This window comes from Balaenoptera physalus (assembly GCF_965194825.1).
Source record: "Balaenoptera physalus genome assembly, chromosome: 20".
NCBI classification, from domain to species: domain Eukaryota; kingdom Metazoa; phylum Chordata; class Mammalia; order Artiodactyla; family Balaenopteridae; genus Balaenoptera; species Balaenoptera physalus.
Window position 1 is genome coordinate 1,696,126 of NC_138901.1, and position 23,320 is coordinate 1,719,445.

Here is a 23,320-nt window from a genome sequence, read left to right on the forward strand (position 1 = left end):
ACAGGTAGGAAGTGACAGGGGTGAGGCAGGGCTCATTATCATACCCCATCCAGCGCCATTGCCACGGCGACCTGCGCTCCGCTCGGTGATGCTTGTTTGCCGAGGCAACGCAGGATGACGCACGCACCCTCCTCGAGACAGAGTCGGCGGATTTATGTGCCAGCTCATGTATTGTGAGTAACATAATATCCAGAGAGCCAGGTGGGTGGAGAGTGCCCTTCCAGTGGGGTGTTTTGCAGCCTCCTCGGGAAATTAACTATAAACACTGTCACTCCAACTTCCCCCTTGCCAACTGAAACAGATTTTCTACCGCATTAACTACCCCGTGTCCTCAGGAAGATGGGCTGCAGATGGCCTGAGGCACTGTGGACTTTCCATAATGCTGGACCACCTTGGCAATAGAGTTGATCGCTAATTTACTGCAATGCCCTTTCTGGCTTTGCTCTTGTGCTCTTGGGTGACAGAGGTTATTGGAGGAGAGTGGTGATGAATGGCATTCAAGAGAACCAGTAAACGAAGAATTATCTTAGTTTGTCATGTTGTGATCTTTACAGCAACAGTATCCCTTCGTCAATGACACTTTGATTCAATCATGTATTTACTGATCTCCACTATGTTCCAAACACTGGGAGAATTCGGGTGAACCAAATAGACTGTAATGGACTGAACGTTTGCGTCCCCCAAAAACTCATACGTTGAAGCCCTGACTCCCAATGCGACAGTATCTGGAGATGGGGCCTTTAAGAAGGAATAAGGGTTTAGAAGTAATTAGATGAGGTCATTAGGGTGGGGCCCTTATGACAGGATTAGTGCCCTGGTAATAGGAGATACCAGAAGAGTCTCTCTGTCTCTCTGTCTGTCCGTCTCTCTCCCCCATGTGAGAGCACAACAAAAAGGCAGCTGTCTGCAAGCTGAGAAGAGAGTCCTCATCAGAAACCAAACCCTGCCAGAACCTTGATCTTGAACTTCCCCCGCTCCAGACCTGTGAGAAAATAAATGTCTGTTGTTTAAGACACCCAGTCTATGGTACTCTGATACGGCAGCCTGAGCAGACTGACACACAGACATATTTCTTGCCCTTCCCTGAGTACCTTTAGGTCTAAACATTCCACAAATAGTCAAGAAATAAATATAAAATTACAAATTGTGTCGTGAGCTGTGAGGACACATTCAGTGTACTATAATGCAGAATCAGGGATGGCCAGTGTGGTACTTTTTAAATAGTATGTCTACAGTCCTGTGACCCTCCTTCCATTGCCAGGTGGGTCTATGTCTTCCCCCACTGAGACCAGGTGGGGTTTGTGGCTGTGCTGACCAACAGAGTATATCACAAACGGCACTGTGTGATTTCTGAGGCTGGGCCATCGAAGGTGGGGCAGCTGCCACCCTCCTCAGTGAAGTGTTTGCCCTTGGGGCTTCCAACCACCTGTAGGCAGTGTTATATGCCTGTTGCTGTGAGGAAGCCCAAGGCAGACCTTCCAGCCCTCTGGCTGCAAGCACTTGAGAGGCTCTGATCCACAGCTGCCCAGCCCAGCCGTCCCAAACTCCAGACCCACAGAACACTTGAGAGATAATAAAATACTGTTGCCACTCTGATCCATGAAGTTTCAGGATGATTGTGTGCAGAATAACAGCTAATCAGAAAAGCTTCTTTGATTGGGATTGATATACACACACTACCATATATAAACTAGATAACTAATAAGGCCCTACTGTACAGCACAGGGAACTCTGCTCAGTACTCTGTAACGACCTGAATGGGAAAAGAACCTAAAAAAGAGTGTATATATGTCTATGTCTAACTGATTCACTTTGCTGTACACCTGAAACTAACACAACATTGTAAACCACCTATACCCCAATAAAACTTAAACAAACAAAAAAAAGAAATAAAAGCTTCTTTGAGCACATGACATTTGAACTGAGGGTTCTCTCTCGAAAGGGTGGGACAGGATCCTGTTTGTGTCCCAAAACTGGGGGCATGTGGGAGCAGAGGATGCTGCCACGGTCCAGCTGACAGTGAGGTTGGCTCCGGGGTGACGGAAGCAGACAGCAGTGGACACGTGTGGCAGAAGAGATTCTGCCAGCGGTACCAGCGAGACCGGATGACTGAACACAGGACACGGGTTGGGAAGAGGTGAATGGGGGTTCGTTGTAGTGATACGCGTAACGCTGAAGGGAGAGAAGGCTTGGGGAGCGAGGGGGAAACATTCAAGTATGGACAAGGTCAGGCTGAGGTGTGATGTCAACGTGAGATGTTGAGTTTATAGCTGAGATGCTGAGTCTGGGATTCAGGAGAGAGGTCTGTGTGCAGAGACTCAGAGGAATGAAATGGGTGCCTCATGAGCCAGACTACACGGCCAACCTGCTTTTGTGGTGAGATCTTGTACTTGTATTAGTTAGGCTTCTCCAGAGAAACAGAAGCAGTAGGAGAATAAACAGAGAGAGACAGAGACAGAATTTATTTATTTCAAGGAATTCGCTCACACTATTGAGGAGGCTAGCAAGTCCAAATTCTGCAGGACACGCCAGCAGGCTGGAGGACTAGGAAAGAGCTGATGCGGCAACTCAAGTCCAAGCCCGTCTAGAGGCAGAATTACTTCTTCCTCTGGGAACCCCAGTCTTGTAACGCCTTCAACTGTTTGGATGAGGCCCACCCACATTGCGGGGAGTCATTTGCTTTACTTCAAGTCTATTGATTCAATACTCATCTCATCTAAAAAACACCTTCACAGTGACATCTGAGATGGGTATTGGACCAACTCTCTAGGCACTGTGGCCCAGCCAAGCGGACACATAAAATTAACCATCACAGATCCTAAACTTGAAATCTGAGGCAGCCTTTGAGTGAAGCAACGGAATCAGTGGGGAAAAGCCAGCATCTCAGGAGGAGAGTGGCTTTCAGGAAGCGCTCATCCCAAGGCGTCTAGAAGCGAATGGCCAAGGGGCTGCCCCATGATGTGGGCAGCTCAGAGCTTTACACTCAGGCCTGAGTGGTGGGGCTCGCGGGGGCCACTGGGGGTACCTCTGTGCTGCAAGGCAGCTTGGGGGTCCACAGTCCTCTGGGTCATGGGCTCATCCTGCTTGGAGCAGAGAGGCAGAGGAAGATGGAGAGGGGTCAGGGGTGGGACGCGGGCACATCCCAGCCAACTCTGTGTCCCTGGGGCCCGGCCCAGCGCTGGAACCCAGTAGGCACTAAAAACCGCCCACTGAGTGGGAGTAACACTAGGCCAGGCTGGACCACGACCTCACCAAGTGACCTTGGCCAAGTATTCTGACCCCGCTAAGCCTCCGTTTCCCCCGCTGCAGATGTGAGGGCGACAAGAATTACTGCTCCAGGCATTTCCTCGCCCCGGCGTGGGATGAGACAGTGCACGGAACCCACCCAGCGGAGCCTCACACACAAATGCATGTCACAAAAGATTAGCAAACTGCCCCCCTGCCGCTCTGTCTCAAAAATACCCAGGCAGAGGCAGGTTCGTGGTGAAAGGGCAGAGCCAGCTCTCCCCATAATGCCCCTCCGCATGAATCACGGCCTGAGAACAAATTTTCCCCACGTGAGCAATAAAGCCATCCTGCCTTTCGGATTTCTGTTTTTCCCGGATGGCCCTCCTGCATAACAGTGCTCACCACTTGGTATGGTTAATTTTATGGGCCCAGGGGTGCCCAGGTGATTGGTCAACATTATTCTGCGGGTGTCTGTGAGGGTGTCTTTGGATGAGGGTGCTTTTAGTTGAAGACCTGAATAGAACAAAGAGGTTGATCCTCCTGCAAAGAAGAGGAAGTGCCTCCTGCCTGGTGGCCTCGAGCTGGGACATCTGTCTCTTCCTGCCTTCAGGCTCCAACCGAAACATCAGCTGGGGGTCCAGCTGGCCGACTGCAGGTACTGGGACGTCTCAGCCTCCATAACTGTGTGACCTAATACCTCGTAATCAATCTCAATCTCAGTCTCTCTCCTCTCTCTCCCACCTCCTTCCCCTCCCCCACCTCTTCTCTAGCTAGATCAATACATAGAGATTCTGTTTCTCTGGAGAACCCTGACTCACCCACCACTACTCTTCTCCCAGGGCTGCTTCAGGAGGACGGGTTCTCCACCATCCAGCCCAACCATGTGCCAGCCACTCTAGACCTCCCGGGGTCTGGACCTGCCAGGGTGAGTGAGGCCGGGCCGGCTGGACTCACTGTTCTGGTGATCACGGGTATTGGTCCCCAGATATTCCTGACTCTCCTGCATCTCAGACACACAGGAGGACTGCACACCCCGTGCACCCTCCTTTGAAGCAGGCATAACCACATGAGCTGCCTTGGCTAGTGAATTGTGAGCACAAGTGACGTGAGTCCTGGAGTGGGTGCAAGCACGTCAGGGCCCCAGCTGGCCCACGGTGGACACGTGACACGAGCAAGAAATGAGCCTTGTGGTTTCATGCCTCTGAGTGCTGGGTGATGTTTGTTACGACAGCCTAACCTCGCCCTGACTGATACACCCTCCCCAACATGTATAGCTGGCCCTTACAGACAAGGCAGGGCCCCCAGGGGGAACTTCAGGTCCAGTTTTGAACCGACAAATGAGGGCGAGCAGTGAGTGGCTCTAACAGGTGACTCTGATGACAGCTCTCCCCTGTTTAAGATCCTTCTATGGCTCCCCACGGCCCTGAGCACAAAACCTTCTCCCGATCTGCTCCTGCTAACACATCCAGCCTCACTTCCGCCAGTTTGGGGCTTTGCACTCTCTGTGCCAGCTCCAAGGGATGGCATCAGGCGGGCACTCCCATGCCCGCAGACTCTGGTTGTCTGCTTAGAGCACCCTCCCTCCCACCTCTCCTCTCCTCTCCTCTCCATCCACCACCACCATCCCTCACCTGGATACACCCTCTGCAGCCTCCAGATTCAATGTTGTTTCTGCAGCTCCTTCTCCAAACCCCGACGTGGGGCTCTCAACTCACTGAGGCATCATGTCCTGTCTGCTTGTCTGCCGGGCTCCCTAGACGATGCCTCTACCTTCCCTATGTCTCACCCACTGTTTAACACATACACACCCAATAAAAGTTAATTTTATTAAAAAGAAACAAAGCAGGAAGGGAGGAGGAAAGACAACTAGGGGACCAACAAGATCTTTGACTCACCGGTACTGCTCTTTGGCCTGCATGATGACAAAGTCCCACTTGTAGTTAATTTTTTTGTTCAAGAAATTATAATCTTCCTAGAGGAGGAAAACAAAATGAGAACACTAAGCCCCACAACCTATGCTGTGTGCAGAGGGCAGGAAGTCCTAAGTCAACAACGAGACCCAGCCAAACGGTCTCCCAGCCCAGCTGTGCTAAGGCAGTCATTCAAAGGGTAGCACCGAATTCTCGACAAGCCTTCAAAACAGAAGCCACAGGTTGGCTTGGATTTTTTGTTTAATAAATGTATCCCAAATCTGATAAGGAAGAGGGGGGTAGTGTGGAGGAGAATATGGGAACTTAATATTCAACAACAGAGCACAACAAATGCACAAAGCTAAGCCCTAACATTGGTGTGATGCTGGCTTTCTAAAAACATGTTTGTAAAAAGCAAAAAAACCCAGCAAGATTGTTGCTTTCTGCCCAGAAATCTAGCCTTTGAGGGTTAGGGTGTGTTCTTTGAGAAATATGACTCATCCTGCCTAAAACAAAAGTCTGCACTCTTGTTTTCCCATCTCAAACTCAAGTTCAAATTTGTCCATCCTGTAATATGCATTATCACACGTATTAATTAAGTCCTATTATGTTGGGACAGCAAAAGGAAAGTGGTAGCTACTGTGTGCCCAGTAGTTACTGAGGCAAGGGCTTAAGTCACAGCAGGAGAAACTGAACCTCCACATGGAGGAGAATTTACTTCAGCCGGCTGCTTCTAAATATATGGATGGATGAGGGATGGATGGATGGATAGATGAGGCATAGATGGATGAGGGAGGGATGGAGGGATGGATGGATGGATGGATGGATGGATGAGGGATGGATGGGTGGATGGATGAGGGATGGATGGATGAAGGATGGATGGATGGATGGATGAGGCATAGATGGATGAGGGAGGGATGGAGGGATGGATGGATGGATGGATGAGGGATGGATGGATGAATGGATGAAGGATGGATGGATGAGGGATGGATGGATGGATGAGGGATGGATGGATGGATGGATGAGGGATGGATGGATGAGGGATCGACAGAGAAATGACGGATGGATGAGGGATGGAGGGATGGATGAGGGATGGAGGGATGGATGGACGGATGAGGGATGGATAGTTGAGAAATGGATGGATGAGATATGGATGGATGGATGAGACATGGATGGATGGATGAGACATGGATGGATGAGGGATGGAGGGATGGATGGATGATGAGGGTACATATGAATCGATTAATGGGGGGAACAGGGGAAAACAACTCAAGACTATATTCCACTCAATTATAAGAACCTATACTTGAAATCATCTCTATACCTTTTCATATTCTTCTAAAACCCCTTTCTTCTTGATATTTCTCTTGGTCAGATAGATGGCTGGAAAAGAAAACAATGACATTTTCCATCATCATCATATTTCAAAACCCCTCTATGCGTGAGCCTGTTGTGCTCAGCTTAGTGAAGGGGACACTCAGCAGACCCAGTCCCTCCCCTGGGAATCACTCCTAATACAGATGAGAACTGACGTAAAGAACTGACTGTTGTGATGACAGCAAGACAAATCTCACCAAAATGCAGCGAGTAAATAAGCAGCATGGTAAGCCCTCCCCAAGGCATAGGAGGAGGGGCAGAGTTTTACCATAGTCTGTGTCTTCAGCCGGCCACTGCTGGGTGGGCCAGAAATACGGTGTCTACAAGAGAAACCAGGGAACCAGGCTTACACACTGGGCTGTGAACCCCTGGCCCCCAGCCCTGTAGCTTAAAACATAAAGCTGCCTCAGCCCCCTCCACTGTTTCTAAAGATCTGTGAGGATGTGAAGCCAACCAATTATCTTTTCAGATGACACTAACCCCCTGTGAACACCTAAGGTCAAGGCCAAGGCTCACCTGAAATCGATAGAGGCTGCTGTCAGGCTTGAGAACGAGGTTCCTGGGGTCTTGCAGGGGGTAAATGTAGCCGTACTTGACAATAAAGTTGCCCAAGTTCTGTGCCTCTGGGGAGAAGCGGTTGAGACAAGGAAGCTAAGAGCGGGGGGCCAAGGGCAGAAGCTCACAGCCCCGCCCCCGCATAGCACCCCAAACTCAGGGCAGGTACCCCCATCCTAACAGCACTTCAGCCAAGAAGTGGGGACAGTGGTTCCTGAACTTAGCTGTGGACAGGTACCAGCTGGGTAGCCAAGGCTAAAAGGAGGGTCCCCCAGCCCAACCCCCGAATGACAACTCAGTAAGTCTGGAGGGGAGTCAGTGACCCCAGTGTTGACAGTGCCACAGGTCATCCACTGCAGGCGTCTGGGGTGACGGATGGGGAAATCCTGGAGGAGCACCGCTGGGCCCTTTGGGTCCGGAGAAGTCCAGAGGAGCAGGGAGAGAACGTCTTCATCCCGAGAGGGGCAGGAAGGGGAGGCTGTGTTTATGGCCAACTTCTACCCCAAGCTCAACTCTGCCTGCACCCTGGGTCCAGACCCTCGGCTCCTTGCCACTTCCCTTCAACTCCCACCCGCCTCCAGTCTGCTCAGAAACACAGCCTTGGTTCTGGATTTGCACCAATTAAAGGAAAACTCTCCTGGTTCATTCTCAGAGGCACCAGTGACAGCAGGTGTCTTTCTACCACCAAGAGAGAATTCCAGCCCTCCCATCCTGCAGGCCCAGGGACCCAACCCACATCCCATCCCACAGCTCAGCCTCCCAGGAGTGGGGAGGCTTCCTCCCCACCCTCCCTCCCTCTATCAGAGACCAGACCCTCGTTGTACCAACAGCCCTTTTGCTAGTGGCAAGTCAGGTCCCCGAGTCTTTCTGCTCCAATCCATCCTTCAGACTGCTGCCTAACATCCCAGCTTAAATCTGATTACTGTACACACCGCCACACTGCAAAACCCTCCACGGGTTACACTGCCTCTCTCCCAGATAAAATTTGGAATCCAAGAATGTACCAGGTGCACCCCACCCGTCCACTGCCCTCCACACCCAGCTGAAGTCACTACTCCCCATTTCCCCTGTTACCGCTCCATTCCTCGTTCATTCCATGTTTACGTCTTTGCTAATTTCCCCGCTGGGAAGACAGACCCTCTGAGCTTCCTTCCAGGATTCACAGGCATCACTTGTTTTGAGACCAAGGGTACGTATGCATCACCCCCTCCAGGAAGTCTTTCTTGATTACCCATGAAGTTCTCATCTCTCCAATTAAAATGTCAATTTCTCAGAGACGCGGGCTGAGCCCCCGTTTAGCTTCTACCCTCCAGAGATGCCCCCAGGGTGACGCGCATACAGCAGCCCTTGGTCTAGGAGGAAAAGACGAGCTCTCACCCAGGCTGGAGACCCACAGCCGCTGGGTGATCCACTGGAGAACATCATTCCCTGCAAAGCAGAAGCATTTGGCCACCGTCAGAGCCTTCCCAACCTCCACGCCCTCCTCCACACGGTTGCCCAACTGGCCTCCTCCCTGTTCAGCCGTGATCTCGTCCTTCCGCTCAAAACCTTCAGGGCTGCCCCTCCTCCCCTCCCCCCAACAAAGTTCAGTCCGAACCCTGCAGCCCATAATTCAGGGCCGTCCATGATCCGACTCTGGCCAGATTTTCAGCCTAACATCCCCTACACCCTTCAGGCGTCACCTCTCTTGTGATACTTATTCTCTGTCCTTACAATAATTGGTGCCTGGACTGGCATTCACCGAGTAAGAAGTAAACAGACTAAGACTTAACAATGAAAAAAAAACAAAAAAACAGACCCAAAGCAAGCTGTCCGTGGAACTCTGGATGGAGCCCGGACCCAGGGGAGTAAATCAGAGCCAGGGATGGGAGGGGAAAGGGGTACGCCAAGGGCAGGGCTGGTTCTCCCACACCCCCAAGTTCCCAGGCAGAACTCTGAGGGGTCAGAGAATTCTAAATCCAAACCTGGCTTCCCAGGTCGTTGTAAAGACGCTTTTGTCAAAGCAGGAAGATGAGACACTTTTTTAGGAACACTTTGTGGGTTGATTTACAACTTCAGACCATGGAATGCGGGCTCTGAGTGCCCTCTCGCCCTGGGCCCTGCGAGGCCGAGGGGCTGGCCTGGGAACAACGCAGACTGCAGGCCGGCGTGGAAGAAATCGGGGGAGGCACACGGGGACAAGATCAGGAGGGAATGTGCACCCCACCGCCCCCCACAAGTGTTCAGATCGATCTAAGGGCCAAGGCAAGCCGGGTCCCACCAAGTCCAGAGCTGATGCAGGACCCCAGGGAAGCTGCGGCCTCCTCCTCGGCCCGGGCCCTCTGGCCCCGTCGGCAGAACACACGCTCCTTGTAGGAGGCGGGCAGGATCATCTCGGGAGGAAGGTGCACCCCAACTCCGACGTCATCTTGCAAATGCCAACAACCATATTCTCCAGCCACCCCGGCCTGCTTTCCAGAGGCCGAGCTGCGTCCCCTGCCTGCGTGGAAACTGGCCCACGAAACACACCAAGGAGGAGGGTCAGGGTCTGAAACCCCGCCTGCCTGTGTCCTTGTAGCTGGACTGTCGCAAAGGACACTTCCTTGCTTTGCTTGGAGGTGGCGAAGGGGCGTTTCTTCTGACGCCCGCGGGGGGGTGGGAGGGCTTAGGGCCCCTCCCCCCTCTCTGGGCTGAAGGAGCTGCCCGCAGTGTGGCTGAGGATGGACCCCCTGTCACTGCCCTTCCTGCGCTCACCCTGGGCCACAGACATCCAGCCAACAGCTCTCCACGCCCACGTGCCCCCCGCGACGGCTTTCAGAGGGTCCCCTGTGGCTCCTGGCTTTAGTCTGCGCTTTGCTTATTCAAAAGCAAAATTCTTCACCTAAACCCCTACTTAAAAATCCCAGGACTGGGTGTTTTAGACTTTCCACCCCAAGTCTCTAGACGGTGGTGTGCAGACCAGGAAAGAGAGCCCCCGGCGGACAGCAGACGGCTTAGCGCTCCCCACCAAGGGGCTGAAGGTTTTCTCGTCCACTTGACCGCTTCCTGAAATAGATGGAATGAGATTACGGGGGTCCCGGTGTGTCCGCCACGCGATTTGTGCTGACAGCACCACAGGCTGCTCAGCACCCCCGTCAGCCACCGTCGTCCCCTTAAGCCCTGAGTCACCTGCCCTCTGAGGAGTCGGGTGGCACTGATGCAGTTTGCTTTGATTAGTGCCGACACTGCAGGACAGGGCTCCTCCTGGGTTCCAACCGCAGCTGGGATTCACCCGAGTAGGAGGAACAAGGCAGAACATGGCTGGGTGGGCAGCCCCCGACCCAACCCAGGAAACCAGGGGCCCCACGTGCCAGGAAGGAAAGCACCTCACAAACCCGGACGGGGGATGGGAGCACGGACGCTGGAGCTGTGTAGCTGGGCTCAAGCCCACGCTCAGCCCTGGGTGCGTTTAGTGACCTGGGGACAAGATGCTGGAACTCTGCATCTCCGTGTCCCCGGCTGCAAGAAAGGGCTGGGGGGGTCACATCTCTCCCTATGCTCATCGTGGGTGACAGCGCGGGACACTGCCAGCTATGGGGCCCGTGGAGCGTCACTGAGCACCGGCCACGTGTACACGAGAGCCTTGTCTGGTTCCTGCAGGCATCCCCTGGGGCAGGGATCACTACTTCTGCTTGTAGAATGAGGAAATGGAGACTAGGGCTACACAGCAAAAAAAGAAAAAGAAAAGGCACCCAAAGGATTCAATCCCAGGGTGCCTGACTCAACATCAGCGCCCTTTGGACAGTTCGAGACCAGGATTGATTCATGCACTCGATAAACTTTTATTAAACTTCCACCCTGACCCCCAGCTGCACTAAGCGCAGGGGTTACTCAGATGAGCTAGACGAGATCTCTCCCCTCGAGGGCTGCCCAATCCAGTGGAGAATTCAAGCCAGAATTCACGACGACCAGGAGCCGAGAGGGGGTGGGGTCAGGGGTCAGAGACAGCCTGCGAAGTCTTGGGGCGCCCAGGCTCCTCTGGGTCCTAGTCTTTCCCAAGTCTAGACCATTGGAGTTTTCTTTTCTTCTGTGAGCTAGCCTGTCGCATGCCAATCTATTCCTCTACTGCTCCCACCAGCCAGAGCTGGCCTTCTGTTGCTCACACTCAGGGAACCCAAGAGACGCTGTGCTGGCTGGGACACGCCTCCTTCCGGCCGGCTTGCCTCTGCAGAGACCCCAGTACCTTGAGTGACAAATACTCAGGTCATGGGTGAGGTCAAGAGCGAGGGCTCACAGGGGACTCAGCACAGCGGCGAGTCCCAGGCCCGTGCTCTGAGAAGCTGCGCCCCTCTGCCAACAACACGACTCGGTGGGAAAGGGACTCTTTACTGCAAAACCAAAATCACAAAACAAACGCAACGCACGGATCAACATGCATTCTTATCTGGGGGTCCAGCCCCTTCTGCCGATATCCTGAAATGACGCCCTTTATCCCACCCCCAGAGAAAGGAGACTAAGGTGCCCTGCCCTTGGGGGAGTCAAGAAGGGTCTGAATGTGAATTAGAAGACAGGGAAGGATGGAGAAAACAAAGGCCAATTCTTTTTATTTTTTTGCTAAATAGTATTTTTCCTGCTACTTGATTTTATTAAAACAAATCAAACAAGACAATCAAATAAAAAACAACAGTAAAGGTTTTTAAAATGACCTCCTGGGGAGGAGGAATGGCTTCACAAGGTGACCTACTGGATTCTTTTCTCTTTCCTTTCTGACTCCTTGCCCAGAGGAAGCCTGTGGTGCATGAATCGGCAAGTAAGCAGTAAGTAAATTCGGCTTTGTGGGCCACGTTACGGTCTCTGCACAGCTATTTAACTCTGCCATTGCAGAGTAAAAGCTGCCACAGACAATACATAAATGGGGGCGTGTATCTGTTCCAATAAAACTTTATTCACAGATACAGAACACGGGGCGCATTTGGCCCACGAGCTATAGTTTGCCAGCCTCTGTGTACGGGCCGTTCCAGGCCAAGACCAAATCACAAGATACATTACCCGTCATGGCGTGAGGGACGCTGATGACCGTGACCTTCTGGTTCTGCACTCTGACCCCCATCTCTGGGTCCTGCATGTCCTTGACGAGGGCTTCAATCTGCAAGACAGAACCGCCAAACCTGGCTAAGCAGAACCATCTCGAAGGCTGAGTGAGGCCCTTCTGGCAGCACCGAGGGAGCAAAAGATGCAAAGCGGAACGCGGGGCACGTATAACCAGGAGCCCGCCGCCTAGATGGGCAGCGCACAGCTGTCGGGCAGCCAGAACTAAACGCGTGCATCAGAGGCACAAACACCCGCCCAGGTGTGAGAGCTCGGACGGATTCATTCCGACAAGGAGATGCTGCAGAGGCTTTTAGGAGAAGATGGGACTTGGCAAAAAATGGGTTTTGCTGGATAGAAAGTGAGAGAGCTACAAGGCACGGGAGAACGACAGCGCCCCGGGTGGGAGCGGGACGGGGGGAGGGCAGGGGCCGGGTCTCAGGGGGCCTCGGACGTCCCCCCCCAGAGGGTGGGCTCTGTCCCAGCAGCTCTGGCTGGGGAGCAGCGCCATCGGGCCCGCATCTGGAAACGTGGCCCACACCTGAGAGAGGCGCATCGAAGCATGAAGAAACCCGCCCCAACAGAGAAAAGCAGGGGCCTGTTCAACACTACTGCGATCGTCCGGGCACAAGATGACGGGGCTTCCACCCCTCCCACTTCCACCCCTCGGTCTGTCCTGAGCAGGGCAGCCCGTGCGAGACTTTCAATTATTTTAGGCTGTATCTCTCCTCCGCTTGAAACCCCGCAAGGGCCATTCCACTCAGTCAGGGGCCAAGTTCTCCTACTGGTCTACATGGCTGGGATCACTTCCCCCCGACTCTCCCCCTAAAAGGCTCAGGAGCCACCCCCAGCTGCATCCTACTTCGTGCTGCAACCTCGGACTCCCCCCGGGCATTCCTATAGCACTCACCTTCCAACGTATGAAATAATCTACCCGCTGATCATGACGTTTGCCATGTGTCTCCCTCGCTCCTAGAAAGTAAGGTCTTCAAGAGCAAATCTTTTTTTTTTTTTTTTTAATTTTTTGACCGCGCTGCACAGCATGTGGGTTCTTAGTTCCCTGACCAGGGATCAAACCCGCGTCCCCTGCAGCGGAAGCACAGAATCTTGACCACTGGACCGCCAGGGAAGTCCCGTTTTGTCTATTGCTGTTTGCTGCTGTATTCTGACTGCCTGGAACAGCGCCCAGCACACGGACAGTACCCAGTAAACAGCCGGCGCATGAATTAATAAATAAATAAAGGCAGGGGCAGAGAAGGTGATAAGAAGGCATGGCTTTTAGAGCCCTCGTTCTGACTCTAATTACCTAGAATTAACTGCGCATGCAAGTGACTGACTGGATCAGTCAGGGTGGCAGAGAATAACGGCAAAGTTTATAACTTATACGATCCGAGTTGCCAGTTACCAAAATAGAAACTTCATAAGGAGGAGCACTTTGAGAGAGCAAACACTTCGGCTTTTGGAATGCTGACTGTGAAGGGCTGCTGAGATAGCCACAACGTCTGGAAGGCAATTGGAAACGAATGTCCCAACTTCAAAGGACACGACGGTCAGAGATATGAACTCGATTCACGAACATCGACGCGAGAGTTGACACCAGAGGGAATCCATGAACCATCGAAGGAAGCTGGAAGTGCAGGAAGACACCCACAAGGACAGCCCTGATCGTCTTGAGAGTATTTTTTTAACACTGATGAATACAAAATATTTTTCCACTTGAAAAAATTAATGGGAGTGAACTTAACCGAAGGATATTTTAAAACAAACCGGATGGGTTGGCACAATTGCAAAAAGACACCCAAGCGCTTCTCTGGTCAATGCTGATGACAGGCATCGACAAAGCCTCACATGCAGACGCTTTAAAGTTCATGCTCCTCCAGGAAACTCCTCGCGAGGGGGAAACCGTGCACACCCCCAGCCCCCCCCAAGTGCTTGCAAACAATCAGTCCGTCATTCAACAAACAGGCAGCCATGGTGGACTCAGGGAACCAAAGATAAAGAGATCTGGTCCCTGAGCTTAAGGAGTTCACCGTCTAGTGCAAGGATATTACAGGACGACACAGGAAGTACAGCGACCAGGGTGAGGCCACGGTGTCCTGAGAACACACCTGTGCCAGGAGGTGGCCGGGAGGGGCACTCCTGGAGTGGTCGTAAAAAGACGAACAGGAATTAGGAGGCAGAAAGGGCAAAGGATGGCAGGCAAGGACCCTAAGGCTCAGTGAGCAGCAAAAGCAAAAACACAGAATACGAACGAGTAGGTGGAAACAAAGACCTCTCCTGTCCTCCTCCGGCTGGAAGCCCTCTCCTGAGGTCAGGGCAGCTGCGCACGGCTGGACAGATGCTCGTGGAGGGTCGCCCCTCAAACCCAACCTGCCCACGTCCCAACCACGACCCAAAGCAAAACGGTTCACTGAGCCACCGCTTCCCCCAGTTTAACTAGCTTGGTTACATGACCCTTATTCTCCTGCAGCTTCATAAAATAACTCATCCTCACACTGTACAGCCCTTTACAATTTCCAGAGTCCTTTTAGAGTCTGCCTGTGCTGGTGGCCCAGAGAAAAGGAACCCAAGATTCTCATGACCTCAAGGTTCTCTCCTACCTGCAGGAGTCCGCTCAACCTCTCTGAATTCCCTTCCTCTACCATAAAATGACAGTATATTCGCGACTGATAGCGTTTTGTTACCTCTTAGAATCTGAGTAATTGTGTAAAAATGCTTTGTAGGGACAGATATATAAAGATATATAAGCATAAAGATATATACTTTATAAGGAGAGATATTTGTTAGTGTTTGTGGGGTAGAATCATTAACATCAGTAGTGTTCGTATAATCAGTGCATCTTTAAAATTTTGCACGCAGAGCTGTCTTTAGATGCCTGGGAATAAAAACCCTGCTCCACCAATCATCCAAATATAGGTATTTATTGAGCACGTATTAGGTGCCCAGCCCTGGCAGGGGGGTTGGTAAAAGACAGCCTCCCAGTCCTCAGAGGGTCGGGAAGATATTGGTATGAAGATAAACAAATGAACTAAGATAAATACTAGGGATCTGCGTGCGAAGAAAGTTCAGTTCAAATCCCCCTCCAATGAGCAGGCGAGGTAAATCACTAAACTTCACTAAGACTCATCCTCTGTAAAGCAGACATGAGCACAGTACCTACATCAGCAGACGGACGTTGTGAAGATCAAAGGAGATGAAACATTGAAAGCACCTAATACCATGCTACGCACAAAGAATTTATTAGACAGCAACTGCAGACTGAATTATGCACCAAAAACTAGGGAAAGCAGTGATGGGAGTAAGAGCCGGGAGAAGAAGAGGATGGCTGAGGTGATCCCCAAAAATCACACGCAGAGAGTGAGAAGGATTTTCCCGGCCGGCCGCTGCACTGCAAGGGAGGGACGGTGTGAGGGGCCCCGCGCTGCCTGACACAGGAAAGTGAAAGGCTAAATTTGGAACCCTCGGGCACGGTTGGTGGGAATGCAAAATGTATGCAGGTTCCTCCCCAAATTAAAAATAGAACTGAGACAGGCTGGGACCTGGGGCCCTTTGCTGCAGTGCCCGCACCTGGACACACGTCGCCTCACGCAACAAAATACAAAGAAACTATAAGGGACGAAAAATGACTGCGTGCATGCACAGTTGGAGCAAATTCTGGACAAAAAGATACAAAAAAGGCCAAAAGAACCCAACTGCCGCTTCCGAAGAGCCGGGAGCAAAAGCAGGGTCCTGCGCATGCCCCCTGCGCTCAACACCACCTAAGGGGCGGGCAGACCACCTCAGCCACCCCTCCTGCCAGACCCCCACGACAGCACGGATGAACCTGAAGGACGTTATGCTAAGTGAATAAGCCAGTCTCGGAAGGACTGCACGATTCCACTACCTAAAATCGGCTAATTCACAGAACCAGTGGAAGGGCAGTTGCCAGGGCCTGGGGGAGGGGGAGACGGGGAGATGCAACCACTGGGCATAAGGTTACAGTCAAGAAGATGAAGTAAGTTCTAGAAACCTGCCCTGCAATATTGTTTCTGTAATTAACAACATTGTGAATTATACACGTAAAAAATGTAGGAGGGTAGTTTCTTGTGTGACGTCTTCTCACCACAATAAAACAGAATTTTTTTTTAAAAGAGAGAGAGAGAGAGAGGGCCAGGCTGCGCTGGAAGTGAAAGGTCATGCGGGGAGCCCTGAACTGGAGACACTCCACCCGCCACCCCGGAGGCTGGTAGGCCCCCCACGTCCCCAGGGCGGGAGGAGGGGGGACACAGGACGTCCTAGGTCAGCGCCGAGGGCTGGGCTGTCCTATTTCCACCTGCTGCTAAACCAGCACCGGCAGCAGAACCACAATCCTGAGAAGCAGCCGAGGTCAGGGCCAAGGTCACGGCCGCTCCGGGCCCAGAGCCAGCCCCTCAGCCGCCCGCGGGACCGGCCGGGGCCCAGGGGCGCCCGGGGCTCCTCATGCAAGACCCACCGTGAGCTCGTCCGCACAGATGCGCTCTCGGCTCGCAGGATCCTTCTGGAACGGAAATGATGCGTTTCCGCTCCACTTGGAGCTGCAGTGCTTGGCCTCCTGCAAGGTCGGGGCCTGGGGGCGTCTCGGGCCACGGGGGCACCGAGCGGCTCCCAGCGGAGAAGGGGGCACGGGGACACCCCAGGAGGTGGCCGGAGGGCGGCTGCTTCCCCCATGGGCGGCAGGGGTCACCTTTTCTGGAGTTTGTTTTTCTAACTGAAGCACAGTTGATTTACAGTGCTGGGCCAGTCTCTGCTGTACAGCAAAGTGACTCAGTTACACACATACAGACATTCTTTTTTATACACATCCTCTCCCATTATGGTTTTCTGGAATTCTTGACTGACCGTGAGCCTCGGATTCACCTGCTCCTGCCAGAAGTGCCCACCATTCTGACGTGAGAGCCCGGGACCCCCCCTTGCCCATGGTAACTGCCAGAGGAACGTCCACATTTGCTCCAAAACGTTTATCAGCTGAAACAGCAGCATTTCATGCAGTCAGGGCGCCCATACATTGGAGAAGAAATAGAAACCCCCGTTATGAGTTAGAAACCTGAGCTTCTCTGATAGAAAGTCAGGGGATTTGATTCCTTCTCTCCGCATTAGAGGAAAAAAAAATCTAGTTATAAAGAGTTTGAAAATAACCTTCAGAGGAGGAGTAATGAGAGTTATTTTAAAAACACAATGAGGGGAGTCAGATTTCTTTCTGGCAGGTGTGTCACCTTCACAGAAGAGAAGGGCTGGGGGAGCAGGGCGCGTCACAGGGGCCTCGAGAACATTCTGAGGGAGTTCGGCCCATTGGGGTTTGGATCCATTTTCCTCAGAACTTTCCTTGTATCAGTTCCTCTGAGGGGTCTCCCCAGGCACCCAACAAGGAAACCATGGGACTCTGGCTGGTGGTCCCGTCTCTGAGAGACTCTGTTATGGGCTGGATGGCACCCACCCCTCAAATTCATAGGTTGGGGTCCTAACCCCCAGGACCTCAGAATGTGACTGGATTGGGAGAGAGGGTCCTTGACAAGGTAACTGAGTTAAAAGGAGGTCACTAGGGCGGCCCTGTGACAGTGTGACTGGTGTTCTTTGAAGAAGAGGAGATGAGGACACAGACATGGGGGACGAGCACGTGGGGACACGGGGAGGAGACGGCATCTGCAGGCCGCGGAGAGAGGCCGCCGGAAAGCACGCCGCCCACACCTCGCCTGGGCCCTGCGGTGCTCTGCCGTGGCGGCCCCACCCAGCCATACAGGCTCTGCGCTCCAGCTCTGCTTCCAGCAGAAAAGCCCCTCTGCCCATCCCAGACAGCGGACAATCCGAGTTGTGTCCCCAGGTCCCCAGAGGGTAAGAAGCCCTTGCCTGTCTGCTCCCAACTGCTGCCAACTCTCACCCCCTCCTCCTTGTGCCTGGTGGGCATCCCTCCAGAGACGGGGAGGGACGGCCACCCCCGCCCCAAACGTCAGGCCCCCTCCGGTCTCCCAGACTCAGCTCCCCGCGATCCTGGGCCGCACGAGGACGGCGTGGTAACCGGGTGGTGCTGAACCCCGGGTGACCCCGAGCTGGGGGCGGGATGGGGGCGTCGGATGCCACGTGTCTCCGCCCGACTGCAGGCGTGTCACCAAGCGGCAGGAACAACGGCTCCTAAGGCCTCGACGTCCCACCTTCCACGCCCACGCCGCTCCTGGCTGTCACTCCCTGTGCGAGATCTCGGGCTGGGATTTTCCTTTGAGCCGGAGAAGGTTCCCGGGGGATGATAATAATCAGTACTTTTCTGTACAGGGAGGGAGCAAGTGACCCGGAACCACGGGGTTGTCTGGCAAACAGAAGAAGCTCCCACTAAGGAGCCTGTCCGCCCAGAGGCCAGCGGAGCCCCGGGCCACCTCACCCCGAAGCCTCTCGGACCCTCAGGGGCAGCACGCCCACTCTGGTCGGTGCTTAGGCCACCCCAGCCAGAAGCCCAGGAAGCACCCTCCGTGACCCCGGCCAGCTTCTGCGGACCCTGCTTTTGTTTCTGACCTGTCTCCTAACAGGCCTCTGTGGAACGTCTCAGCTCCCTCCTGGACCGTCAGGCTCGGCCCAACTGGCCTCTGCCTTGGGCCTGGCAGGTCCCCAGCCTCCAGGGCGCCCTCCAGTGGTGGTGCTGTTGACATTTGGGGCCGGCTGTCCTGTGCACCGTAGGTGTCTAGCAGCGTTCCTGTCTCTTCCCTCCAGCTGCCAGGGGTAGCCCCCTCCCCAGCTGGGACCACCCCAGATGTCGCCAAATGTCCTGGGGCTTTCCTCTGGGCTGTGCATTCAAATCACCTGGGAAGCTCTTCTGTATTTGATTTTATACATATGCATATATATATATACATGCACCGCACAGCATGCGGGATCTTAGTTCACTGACCAGGGATGGAAACTTTGCCCCCTGCAGTGGAAGTGCGGAGTCTTAACCACTGGACCACCAGGGAAGTCCACGGGAAGCTTTTCTTTGAAAACACCAATGTTTCGGGACTTCCCTGGTGGCCCAGTGGTTAAGACTCCACACTCCCAATGCAGGGGGTTCGATTCCTGGTCAGGGAACTAGAGCCCGCATGCCGCAACTAAGACCCGGTGCGGCCAAATAAATAAATAAATACTTTTTTTAAAAAAACCAATGTTTGGACTCCATCTGACTTAACTACTTAATTATCTCCTAAGTAAATCAGAAACTCTAAGGATGGTGACCTGATAACAATGTTTTTTAAAGTGCAGCCAGGGTAGAGAAGCACTCCTACCCTTTAATCAGGATCATCTTTCTAACATGGGAACCAACTCGTTTTATTCGTCCCCGATTTTAAAACGTCAAATGGCTTCTCAGCGAACACAGAAGGCGTCAAACCCCCGGCTGGACGTGCGAAGCCCCCAGTTCTGGAGCCTCCTTCACTACCAGCCTTTCCATCACCAACTTCCTGCCCACCCCTGCCCCCCCGCCAATTACCCCAACCCCTGAAGACTCTCCCAGGGCACAGCGCTATTCCACACTTCCGAGCTTTGCACTCCCCCAAATGCCACTCATCTTCCCATCCTCCTGGCAAAAAAAAAAAACCTACTAATTTTTCACACCTCCACTCAGTTACAAGCCCCCCTGTGAAGGCTGCTGGTCCCCACCTCAGATGGCACTGACCACTCCCTGTTTTGTGTTTTATATACGTGCATCTCCTCTAATGACGTCTCCCACGACCTACAGAACATTCTTCTTACTTATACAGCGGTCCTTCTCTATTAGACCCTAAGCTCCAGGAGGAAGGGGCCGTGTCCTAATCCCACAGTGTCCCCAGCATCAGGCACGGCGCCCAGCACAGACGCGCACGGCCCTGTGCACGTGTTGAATGAAAGAATGATACAAGCGAAAGATCCCGTGCTCTGCCCAGGTCTCCTCACTTTTGTTTCCGCACCCCCTCGCCCCGCAGCAAAAGGAGATGCCGGACGCCACACAGGAAAGCAAAGCAGTCGAGGCTTCTCCATGAGGCACCAAGACAGTCAGTCCTGAGGCGCATCCCAAGGGCAGCAGCTGCTCCTGGCTGGTATGGAGATCCGGACATCACGGGGGAGGGGGAGATGGGGGGGGACGGGCCAGCACTAGGACAGGAGCCCACAGGTGCCACGGGAGGCGGTCCACCGTGCGTCATCCCACACACACACATACACAGACACACATACACACACAGACACACACAGACACACACAGACACACACACACACAGACACACACACAGACACACACACACACACAGACACACACACAGACACACACACACACACACACACGCACACACACACGCACATGCACTCAGCACACGCCGTTCCCCTGCCTGGAACAGTCTTCTTTCTCTCCGCCTAGAACCCCCATTTATCCTTCAGTTTTCAGCTCTGCGTCCGCCAGGCACCTTCGGTCAGGCCTTCCCACGGCCTCCCCTGCACCCAACATCACAGGAAAGCTTACAGCACTGGATCACACTTGGCGACAACCTGTGTTTTTCCTGGTTCCACCACTTAGCGGCTACGACTGGGGTGAGTGACTTCACCTCTCTGAGCTTCCTGCTCTGTAGAACGCTGATGATAAGTCTGTCTCACGGAACAGACGAGAACACGCATGTGCGGCTCCCAGTGGGGACACAGCCTACTTCAAAAATACCCATTGAGTGGTGGGTGACAGTTGCGCCCAAGTCCACATTCCTTAGGTCTGCGTCCTTCTCCGAAGGCTGGGCACCTCGTTCAGCTGCTTCACGGTTGAGGGCCCCCTGGCACAGGCTCTTGGGACCTGCTCTGTGATCTGACCAAGGACCTCGGAAGACACAGACAGACGGGGGTCTCCCCCCATCCAACAAGGCAAAGGGAAAGAGCAGCGCTGAGGTGCAGGCAGGGTCTGCAGGGCAGAGGGGGTGGGGAGAGCCAGCCGTCACAGGGGAGGGGCCCCAGAGCTGGGCCTGGGAGTGGGGGGGGACGGGGGGGTCGGCCGGCGAGAAGGGGCAGAAGGGCTTTCCCAGTGGAGGAATCTGAGGCTTGAAGGGCACAGGGTTCCTGGAAAGACGAGGAGGTCGTTGAGGCCAGAGCCCCCTGAGTGAGGGGGGCTGCTCTGTCCTGTGTCCCTGCAGGGCAGGTGCGGGAGGCCGGCGGGAGGTCAAGTCAGAGGGGTGGCTGGGAGCAGGATCCTCAGTGGCCGGGCTGGGAAGGCTGGACGTCACCCTGTGCACGTGGGAAATCAGCGGAGGGTTTCAGGTCGAGGGGATCCGCGTCAGTTTGGGAAAGAAACCCAACATGCCGATGAATGGTATTGTGGAGGCCGGCAGGTGGAGGGGAAGACAGGAGGCTGGGGTGGAAAAGAGGAGGCAGCGGTGGAGGACGGGAGGCTGGGGTGGAGGACGGGAGGCTGGGGTAGAAAAGAGGAGGCTGGGGTAGAAAAGAGGAGGCAGCAGTGGAGGATGGGAGGCTGGGGTGGTAAAGAGGAGGCTGGGGTGGTAATGAGGAGGCTGGGGTGGAAATGAGGAGGGAGGGGTGGAGGACGGGAGGCTGGGGTGGAAAAGAGGAGGCAGGGGTGGAGGACAGGAGGCTGGGGTGGAAATGAGGAGAAAGGGGTGGAGGACGGGAGGCTGGGGTGGAGGATGGAAGGCTGGGGTGGAAAAGAGGAGGCAGGGGTGGAGGACAGGAGGCTGGTGTGGAGGATGGGAGGCTGGGGTGGAGGATGAGAGGCTGGGGTGGAAAAGAGGAGGCTGGGTGGAAAAGAGGAGGCAGGGGTGGAGGACGGGAGGCTGGGGTGGAAAAGAGGCAGGGGTAGAGGATGGGAGGCTGGGGTGGAGGACGGGAGGCTGGGGTGGAGGATGGAAGGCTGGGGTGGAGGACGGGAGGCTGGGGTGGAGGACGAGAGGCTGGGGTGGAGGACGAGAGGCTGGGGTGGAGGACGGAAGGCTGGGGTGGAAAAGAGGAGGCAGGGGTGGAGGACAGGAGACTGGGGTGGAAAAGAGGAGGCTGGGGTGGAGGAGGATGGGCTGGAGACCAAGACACCAGTCAGAAGGCCCAGGTAAAGACAGGAATGTCGACCACATAACAGTCATGATGAAACACAATGTCCGAGGTTCAAAAACAAACAGCATGTCTCCAGACAATTGCTCTCAGAGCCTCAGCGCCAGAGCTGCCCTGTCTGGGAGAAGAAGGCAGTCCTGGGAAATCCTGGAAGATGACTGACGGCTCTCAGAGATCCAGTCTGGGCAGTTTTCTCTGATTTTAGGCGCTGGTGTCTGCAGTAGAGGCTCTCAGGGTTCTTTCCCAGCGAGACCACACTCCACCTCTGTTTTATATCTTCACACCTCTACCACCTGGAATACGCACAAGCTTATTGAAGCAGGTGGACTGAGGGTGACCAACTGTCCCAGGGTGCCCAGGACTGTCCAGGGTTTAGCGTTGAAAGTCTTAGACAAATCAGGACAGTTTTGACTACGCCAATTTGCTGAGCTCCAAGGGCTCAGGGCAGGGCTCTTACTGTCACAAAGCATTCAGCTAATTCTACTCAAGACAAGCCGAAGACGGTGGACACCACACTGTGAAAAGTGGCTGCAAATGGGAGGAAGGGCGGGCAAGTGACCCAGGACCTAATCCTCTGCTGACCTATTCTGATACTGGTCACCTCAAAAGCCCAGAACAAAACGAGCCATTTCATCCCCAAATACATCACCCCACAAGGTGCGTTCCACCCCGCACAAGTCCCCAGTATGGACACCCTGTGCCCAGCCACTTGCTCTGAGAAAGCCTTTGCCTGGAGAGGGTCCTGACATCCGCTGCGCACAGAGAGACCTGAGATGCACAAATACTCACACTTGAATAAGGAATCTAGGGGCGCTGCAAGTGGGGTGTCCCTTTAGCCTGCAAATCACACCTTTTCCACGGTCTATGTGTACACACTCACCACACACACACGCTTTAAAATACTGCAGTGTTGAATCAGAAAAACAGCAAACGTGTTAATTTAACATCTGGAAGCCTCTAACAGTATCAGGAGGCTGTCTCAAATCTGACCCAGCCTGGCTGAACTGCCTTCCCGCCTGCTCTCCCAAGTAACAGGTTGTTTCCAGCCTCCAGCCGGCAATCGCCCACGGCTGCAGATTCTCCACTACAAACAGGTAACAAGGAAACCTAACCATTAGAGTCTTGAAAAGACGTACAGACAGAAACACAAGGCAAGT

At 53.8% G+C, this 23,320-nt stretch overlaps 1 protein-coding gene across 5 annotated transcripts in view; it reads right to left on the bottom strand.

The window, feature by feature from the left end:
* Window positions 1-23,320, bottom strand: part of RGS9 (regulator of G protein signaling 9) — an 89,666-nt gene that overhangs the window by 41,207 nt on the left and 25,139 nt on the right. For all 5 annotated transcript variants that reach the window (XM_082441903.1, XM_082441904.1, XM_082441906.1 and 2 more), the window contains 6 exons: window positions 12,078-12,174; window positions 8,448-8,498; window positions 7,032-7,138; window positions 6,784-6,835; window positions 6,463-6,521; window positions 5,124-5,200 (listed from right to left, as the gene is read on the bottom strand). In XM_082441903.1, coding sequence (XP_082298029.1) covers window positions 5,124-5,200; window positions 6,463-6,521; window positions 6,784-6,835; window positions 7,032-7,138; window positions 8,448-8,498; window positions 12,078-12,174 — 443 coding nt within the window. The remainder of the gene's footprint in view (window positions 1-5,123; window positions 5,201-6,462; window positions 6,522-6,783; window positions 6,836-7,031; window positions 7,139-8,447; window positions 8,499-12,077; window positions 12,175-23,320) is intronic.